The 9,072-nt window shown below is 45.9% G+C and overlaps 1 protein-coding gene across 1 annotated transcript in view; it reads right to left on the bottom strand.

Annotated features, from left to right (window-relative positions):
* Positions 1-384: 384 nt before the first annotated feature.
* Positions 385-9,072, bottom strand: part of PLXDC2 (plexin domain containing 2) — a 190,936-nt gene continuing 182,248 nt past the window's right edge. The window contains exon 14 of the mRNA XM_015410001.1: positions 385-1,014. Within this exon, the coding sequence (XP_015265487.1) occupies positions 898-1,014 (117 nt within the window). The 3' untranslated portion in view covers positions 385-897. The remainder of the gene's footprint in view (positions 1,015-9,072) is intronic.

Here is a 9,072-nt window from a genome sequence, read left to right as displayed (position 1 = left end):
CATCAGCTAGAAACATCTTTGACTTCTGGTTCAAAGTCATCATTTAGAAGCGTAAACAATATCACTAAAACTCACAGCCAAATCCTATGTATAGCTATTTAGGAGTAAGGGCTACTGAATTCAACAGGACTTACTTCTAAATGACTATGTATAGGATTGTAGCTGAAAATCTCATTTTTGTGAACATTGAAACTGAATATTAGCCCAATTTCACTATATACTCCAGTTGGACAGCCCAATTTCACCATAGTGAAAACCTTCTTGCTTTTTTTAAAAAAAGAAAACTTTCTAGTGCTTTGTCAGATATAGTTGTGAAAAAAATCACAGTATATAATCCTACAGAATACAAGAAACACTCTGCTATTTCCAGATATATATCGTGTTTATGGAATGGAAAGAAAAGAAAACCCCAAGACTGTATTACTCATGGAAGTATAGAAAATTGCTTAGCTATGTTATGTGCACCAGACAGTTCTTGTCAGTAGCCTTGTCAATGAGGATCATTGCCCCTGGGCATGAAAAGGGTAACCGTTTGTGACCCTTAAAAACATCAGAGAGCAGCTGGATCAAACAGGGAAGCACTTTTTTGAGCGAAAGCTTTGTATACATTTCCTTGATTAGTCTTACACTGAAACCAAGTGCATGGCAATTGTGTCCATATTCTTAGATTGCAGGGTTGTCTGAGATGTGGGAATGAAATATTTTACACCGTCTTGCTCTGGGCAAGGATGATCAGTGATCCCATGAACTTCTTTTTTTCCCCTTGGAGAACATTTTACCCAGAATTCTATTCTGTCTTTCTCAGGTTACAGCAGTTTAGGTTTCCTTTCCTTTAGTGAGAGGCAGATGAAACGTCTTACACCGGTAGGCCAGTACTGGTGATCTGCCACAGAAATCCTAGCATTGCTCTGATACAATGAAGCCTTCTTTCTCGCCAACTGGTTCCACTTCAGCATATGCAGGATGGCCAGAGCCTCTTCGAAATTTCATTGCAGGCCATCTACTTGGACGACGCTAAAACAGCAAACGAATAACAACACAAAGTCAGATGCTTGGAGTTACACTATTTTGACTGCTAAGGCTACTTCTAAGCAACACTGTATTAAAATATAGTATTTGTACTTGGGATGTGCACAAACAATTCAGATTTTTGTTCAGGAAAAAAATTGTTTGGTTTTTATTATGTGAGTGATGTTATTGATAGTTATTTTCCTGGTTTCATGGGAAGCATTCTGACCCATTTCTTTCCAATTCATAAAATGAAAATTTTCAGAGATTATCCTCCTTACTCATGGGGAGAGCCTCCCTCACAATTTAGGACAGAAAGGAGAAAGTTTGTTTCAGAAGCTGTGTATAAAATCCCCTACTGCCATCCAACTGGGATGACATTTTCCAGGAGGTAGCTGTCACCCAAAGGATCCTCCTGCTAAATTGTTGCACATTCCCAATTGCAAGGATGGGCTTGTCTCCTTACAGCACACTTGTGAATATTGAATTAACTACACTAGATCTTAAATTATATTTAAACCAGGGGGAAACAAGAAAAGAAAAAGCTGATATCCAAACAATCCTATGTATAAATAGAAAATGCTTCCACTCACAGGAAGGGTGGGAGATTATGTCGGTGTTGCTCTTGGCACTGCATCAGCTTTGAAAGTGTCCCCCCCCCCCCATTAGCCATTTTCAGGTTACCCGCAAAGGCCTTAATAAAACATTACACTTTTCCTGAGAAGAACATTCTCTCTCCTGAGACAGATGGAACACCACACTGGAAACCATTCCTAGCTATCTGGGACCAGAAGACAATTGTGTAGCAGTACTAACTGCATGTTGTCAAAGGCTTTCATGGCCAGAGTTCAGTAGTTGCTGTAGATTTTCCGGGCTGTATGGTCCTGACACAGAGAATACTCCATCTTTCTGTGTTATACCTCTGAGGATGCCAGTCACAACTGCTGGCGAAATGTCAGGTCCTACAATGCCAAGACCGCAGCCATATAGCCTGGAAAATCTACAACAGCTAAAGTACTAACTGTGTTTGTATGGCTATACTTCAGCCATACTTCAGCCATCCCAGTTTTTTGTGGGTGCCAATGGGTACCTATGGAATTGGGACACTAGAAAAATGTCTGTGTGCATCCTTGCACATACACAGTATGCTTATGGGTCACCTAGGAAGTTAAAATGTAAAATATCTCCAATCAGGGGTCATTTCGTAGAAAAAGAGCTAGGGGAACTCATTAGCATAAATCATTAGCATATGCCACACACCCTGACATCACCGGAAGTGTGTCATAAGGCCACACCTCCTGACATCACCAGAAATGTGTCATAAGGCCACACACCCCGCCCTTAACGGTCCCAGCCGCCGGTGCTGGCCTTGCAGCTCCACTGCCGAGCCCCATGAGGGGCCCAGCGGTGGACCTGCAAGGCCGGCGGGAGTGCAAGGAAGCCCCGCGAAGGCCCTCCCTGGCCCCAGGCAGGCAGGGGTGGGGAGAGGCAGGGAGGAAGCACGTCATGTGCCCCGCCCCCCGTACCTCACCCGGGGGAACTGTGTTCCCCCGCGTTCCCCCCCCGAAATGACCTCTGTCTCCAATACTGCAAAACTAATTAGTTACTTTGATTTTGTGAACCAGCAAACAATGGCCTATAATCACCTTGCAAACTAGGTTAGGAAACTGAAAACCATGTTTCATAGGATAAACACAAACCATGGTTTGTTGGTTCTGATGTAAATGTATTGTTGGTTCTGATGTAAGTGTATTTTGCCATGAAAAGTGTGGTAATTAATTAGATTGCTGCACATGAGAGGAGAAGGAAGTCCAGCAGTCTCCCACTGGTTTGCCCACACAGCACCAAATCATGATTTGGCATTACCGCTGAACCAGGCCACTTTGTCTGATTCCTACATCTGATCATTCAGACTCTGAAAAGACCAAAAGCTCATGTCAAAACAAGTTAGCCCCTTCTTTTGCTTCTGAAACATCCTGCTCCATAACTAAAAGACAGTTAATATTATTATTGTTGTTTAGTATTTATTAGGTTTATACCCTGCCCTCCCCGCTTTACAGCGGGCTCAGGGCAGCTTATACTGGTTAAAACAAACAATTAAGATCACATAAAATCATGTAAAACAATTCAGTCATAAACAGTCATAATTTATAAAGTGTTGCATAATAAATTAGTTGTTATCGGATGGCATACATTGAGAGTGTACACAAAGTCTCTCCATCATTTTGCTCCTGATCTTCCTAACGCTCAGGTGGTGCAGGTTAGATGTCAAAGGCCAAGGGCCAGGACTGTAGCTGTTACTATGATGTTAATGTAGTGGTGGCTCCTAATTATAGGCCTGGTGGAAGAGCTCTGTCTTGCAGGCCCTGCGGAATTGTAAAAGATCCCGCAGGGCCCTAATCTCCTCCGGAAGCTCATTCCACCAGGATGGAGCCACCACTGAAAAGGTCCTGGCCCTGGTAGTTGCAAGTCTGGCATCTTTTGGGCCCGGGAAGTTCGATCGGTTTTGTGACCCCGACCGTAGTGCTCTCTGGGGTAAATATGGGAAAAGGCGGTCCCTCAGGTATGTCAGACCCTGGCCATAAAGGGCTTTAAAGGTAACAACCAGCACCTTGAAGCAAATTCGGTATGCTATTGGCAGCCAGTGCAGTGACTTTAGCACAGGCTGGATGTGTTCCCACCTGGGGAGACCCATCAAAAGCCTGGCCGCAGCATTCTGCACTAGCTGCAGATTCTGAATTTGCGACAAGGGCAGCCCCATGTAGAGAGCATTACAGTAGTCTAGTCTTGACGTGACCATCACGTGGATCACTGTTGCCAGGTCATCGTGGTTGAGGAAGGGAACCAACTGCTTAATCAGACGAAGATGGTAGAAAGGTGATTTGGCAGTGGCTGCTACCTCGGCCTCCATTGATAAGGAGGCATCCAGGAGCACTCCCAAGCTCCTCACCAACAGCACCCCATCGAAGGATGGGAGTGGAATCCCCACCCCTGCACCGCCCTGACCCAGGCACAGGACCTCCGCCTTCGTCGGATTCAGTTTCAGCCGACTCAGCCTAAGCCAACCAGCCACAGCTCCAGGTCTTCCGGTCTGGAGCCGGACCGGCCACCCAACATCAGATAGAGCTGGGTGTCATCAGTGTACTGGTGACAATCCAGTCCATGCCTCCAGGCAGGGGTCATTTAGTAGAAAAAGAGGTGCAGGAGCTCATTAGCATAACTTATTTTCATATGCCACACCCCCTGACATCACCGGAAGTGTGTCAGAAGGCAACACCCACAGCTCAGGCTCCACTGGACTGTTTTGGATTGTTAGCTATTTGGGGGGGGTGGGACATGCAGATCTGACCTCGCAGAAGAGGGAGAGCTTGTACCTGAATAAAACTTGGTCTTAAAGGTGCCACTGGACTGTTTTGGACCGGGGGGCCGGGGGGAGCTCTGCAACTTACCTGGCTGCTTCTTGCTCTGACTGAGGGCTGCTGGGAGCAAGGGGTGTGGCTTGTTGCATGTGCCTGCCCCCTGGGCTCTTTACTGCTGGAGCTCCACTCCTGTAGGAAATGACCCCTGCCTCCAAGCAATCTGGGCAAGGGGGCGCATGTAGATGTTAAACAACATCAGGGAAAGCACAGCCCCTTGAGGCATGCCACATTCTAGTGGATGCCTCTTGGACTGCTGTTCCACTAGTGCCACCCTTTGTCCCTGACCATGGAGAAAGGAAGCAAGCCATTGCAGGGCAAGCCCCTGAATTCCAATGTTGGCGAGGTGGTGGGTCAGTAGCTGGTGGTCGACCATGTCGAATGCCGCCGACAGGTCCAACAACAACAGCACTGCCACTCTGTCCCAATCCAGATGCCTCTGGAGGTAGTCTGTGAGGGTGACCAGTGCCACCTGTGTCCTGTGCCAAGGATGAAAGCTGGACTGGAAGGGATCTAAGATGGAAGTGTCATCCAGAAGGCTCTGTAGCTGAGCCGCCACTGCCCTCTCTATCAATTTGCCCAAATAGGGCAAATTGGGAACCGGCCGATAGTTGGCCAATTCAGCCGGATCCAGAGATTTTTTTTCAGGAGAGGGCAGACCACTGCCTCCTTGAGTGCCCCAGGGAACTGACCTTCTGTGAGGGACTTGATGATAATCTCCCTCAGGGTGGCTCGCGTAACCCATCACGGCTCACTTTAATTAGCCACGTCGGGCACGGATCAAGGCAGCATGTGGTAGAGCGAACAGCTAGGAGCAATTTGTCAACTTCCTCTAGACTGCGTGGGCTGAAATGATCCAAAACCGGAATCGAAGACATGCGTGGAGCCTCAAGCTCGCTCATTGTTTCAATTGTGGTGGGGAGGTCAAGGCGGAGTGACAAGACTTTATCTGCAAAGTAGTTTGCAAATGCCTCATAGTCTATATCCAATTCTCTAGCATTTGGCCTGCCCTGTGGCAGTGTAGTTATCGACCATATTGTTCTAAATAACTGGGCTGGGCGTGAGCTCACGGACACAATCGGGGCCATGTAGAACTCTCTCTTCGTGGCCTTGACTGTGAAACCAACATGGCAGGAGGCTGTAATCAGGACCTAGATTAGACTATCTCTGAGTACATCACAGCTGTGCTTCTATCACTCCTATTAGGGTAGATCGAATTAAACCGAGTCAACATTTTCAGCAATGATGTATGGATATACACATCTCATGTTTAACCATCCTCTTTTAGAGTGGTAAAATGGATCAGAAAAACTTCAGTTATAGAAGATGAGATGTAGTGGAAACAGCAGCTGTTGAATATAAAGCCCCCTGGCAGCTCGTTGGATGAGCTAGTGGAGGACTGGCATGACCGGCTCTCCGCGGCCATCGACGAGATTGCTCCCAGGCGTCCTCTCCGGACTCACCTTAGGCAGGTGCCCTGGTATACCCAGGAGTTGCGCCAGCTGAAGCGAAAACTGAGACGACTAGAGAGACGGTGGCGTCGCGCTCGTGACGAGGCGTCCAGAGCATCTTATAGGACATTTATGAAAGCCTATGAGGTGGCAGTCAAGGCGGCAAAGAGAGAGTTCTTTGCGGCCAGGATTGCATCTGCTAGCTCACGCCTGGCACAATTATTTAGTATAATTCGGTCTTTGACAACCCTGCCACAGGGCAGGCAAAACGTGAGGGAATCGGACATTGGCTGTGAGGCATTTGCGAGCTATTTTGCAGAGAAAGTCTTGGCGCTCCGCCATGACCTCCCCGCTACACTTGATACAGTGAGCGAACTTGAGGCCCCTTGCACGTCTTTGGAGCAAGTGGAGGAAGCATTGGGTCAAATCTTAGCTCCCACTTTCCAGATGGTGGCAGCTTCTATAGCTGAGCCCTGTGGTGTCCTGCCTGAGGGTCAAGCTTTCCCTCCTGGCAGTGCAGCTCCATGAAAATAACCAGGGTAGCCCAGTTTATTTATTTATTCATTCATTTTATACCCCACCCTCCCCGCTAGGGTTAAGTAAAAAAACCTCACCGGCGGGGGAGCCTCGCTGGGCTCCGGGAGCCATCCCTGAAAGTGACGCGTGACATCGACCACGTTGAGTGCGTGGCCCCGATCGTTGGAGCAAAAACCATAGAGTTTTCCCTCTGACGATCCGGGCCACGCCCCCAACGTGATTGACATGGTTGTGTCACCTCTGGTGACGAAGCCACGCTGTGCTTCGGGGGACGGAGTCCCCCCAGGGCCCAATTCCGCAGCAGCAGAAATCGGGCCTCCAAAGCGGGGGTTTACCCGCCACCCACCCCCACTTGACAGCCCTACTCCCCACCCAAGCAGGCTCAGGGCCTTCATCAGCAGAGACCCAGTAAGATCTAGTAGGGCAATGAAAAGCTGGAAAAGTTAGCTAGACTAAGAAACATCAAAATATAGAGCTGGAAGGGATCCCAAGGGCCATCTAGTCCAACCCCCTGCATAATGCAGGAAATTTACAACTATCCCCCCTATTCACCTAGTGACCCCTGCTCTATGCCCAGCAGCCAGCACTTCACTGGACGCAGTACAAAGCAGCTTTGTACTTTCATATTTATGAAAGAGAAGAGCTCGTAATGTGTGGAATGTTTCAGTGCCCTTTGCAATTAAAATAAATCCTTGCACACTGCCATAGTTCAGGCTGTTATGACTGTTCAAGAGACACAGTTAATCAGCCCATTTCATTTGTTTAAGCTTTAAGACCCAAGCAAAGTCTTCCTGAAAGGAGAATTCCTGGGTACTTTTCCATAATCAGCCTAGAAATATCCAGATGACTTTGAAACAGGAATGAGCTAACCATTATTTACTTTAAAAAAGGGAAAGAAACTCAGGCAGGCTTTTATATATTCACAAGGAAAGTTGGCAGCTTAATTGCAAAAGTACTGCCAACCGGACAGTGACCGATCGGTAAGGATCTCCTTGAAAAACCTCTAAAACCATTAAAATGGTGTGTAAGACGAGCAGGACTGGAGAACTGTGCTATCTCCTAGACAAAGGGAACAGTAATTTCAATTTCTCCATTAGCATGTCACAGCCTGGGAAACTCCTACAAGATAATGACTCAGCCCAACCCCACCTTCTTGAGTAGATATAAATTACCTGCCTACCATTTTTCTTCTCACATTGACACAGAGAGTACTCCAACTTTCTGTGTTATACCTCTGAGAATGCCAGTCACAGATGCTGGCAAAATGTCAGGTCTTACAATGCTAAGACCACGGCCATACAGCCTGGAAAATCTACAACAACTAAAGTAATTTCAATTGTTTAAAAATAATGAGAGTGTTACGAATCAACAGGGGAAGTTTTACATGGTTTTGTACATGCAAACAACCCAGCAAAGAAGAAGAAATGCTCTGGACAGTGTGAGCAAACAGGAGCAGTAGTGATCTGCTATGCACATGCCACAGGGAGATAAAGATTAGGGGATAAGTGATGAAGGAGAAGATTGGTTATAGAGCGAGTGAACAGATGTGCTCAGTGGGGAATAATGATTTTCACATATAGCGCAAGCACAAGAATATGAGGATATAGGCATTTAATGACTGTTTTCCCTTGGCTCCTGAAGAAACTGAGAAGCATCACAAGGAGCTATATAATTTTTTATGTACACCAGTAATGCAGTATATTTCACCTATTATAAGAATTCAGTTACAGCAATTACAAGCACTGTGTGCATTCAGAGTCAGTGTTGGTTTGCTGAGACTGTAAATAATATCTTTATACGCATTTCTTTCCATGAGCTTATTCCACAACAAAAACTCATAATGTCTACAGAGAAGATCATTTCAGAAACATATTGTTTCATCTACCAATGCACACAGTGCGGGCATCTGAAAGAATTCCACATACTGCAAGGCTGGCCAAGTCAGAAAAGCAGCAGTTCGTTGTGGAAGATCTCCATTACATTAAACATGGAAGATCTCCATTACATTAAACATCTTTGCCATTTACTGCTTGCAAAGAAGCGTAAATTATGATGACATTTACTACTTTACTGACAATTTTACTACAGCTTTACTAAAAAAAAGTCTACATGATAACTTGCAACATTTCAAAATTTATTAAGGGGTGTGAGTATGTGAAATGGTAGCATTAGGGCAGAGTTATAAAACATTTCTACAGTTTTTGTTTCATTCTCAAATATTACCTCCACCTTCCCTGACTTTTCTGTACCCACCCCAAAAGACTTTTGTCACAAAAACACTAATTAAGCCCACAAGAGACATGCTTGGACAAGTTCTACAATCTCAGATGAAAGACTTGTACAGCTGCCTACTTTCTTTTTTTCAAAAAAGTTCTTTTGCCTTGTCAAAAGGGATGCAAAAATTTAAAAAAGACAAATATTCAGGTCAGCTCTAATTAGCATTCTTAGTGGTGATTGCTGACTCAAGCTTTCAAGAGTCAATTTTGGAATTGCTATTTTCTATTACCACCCTATGCATTTGAAAAAATAAAACACACAAGTGGTATTAAGAACTATCAAAAGTGTTATGATTTTCTGTGAGCTCAATCCAGCCCTTCAAGCAGGAATGCGAGCCCCAACCCCCGCCGAGCCTGCACTGGTGGTGGGGGCTGCTTTGCCTC

The sequence above is a fragment of the Gekko japonicus genome, unplaced genomic scaffold (assembly GCF_001447785.1).
Source record: "Gekko japonicus isolate JY-2015 unplaced genomic scaffold, Gekko_japonicus_V1.1 scaffold101, whole genome shotgun sequence".
NCBI lineage: Eukaryota > Metazoa > Chordata > Lepidosauria > Squamata > Gekkonidae > Gekko > Gekko japonicus.
Note: the sequence above shows the minus strand (reverse complement) of the source record. Positions and strands in the feature narration are given on the sequence as shown.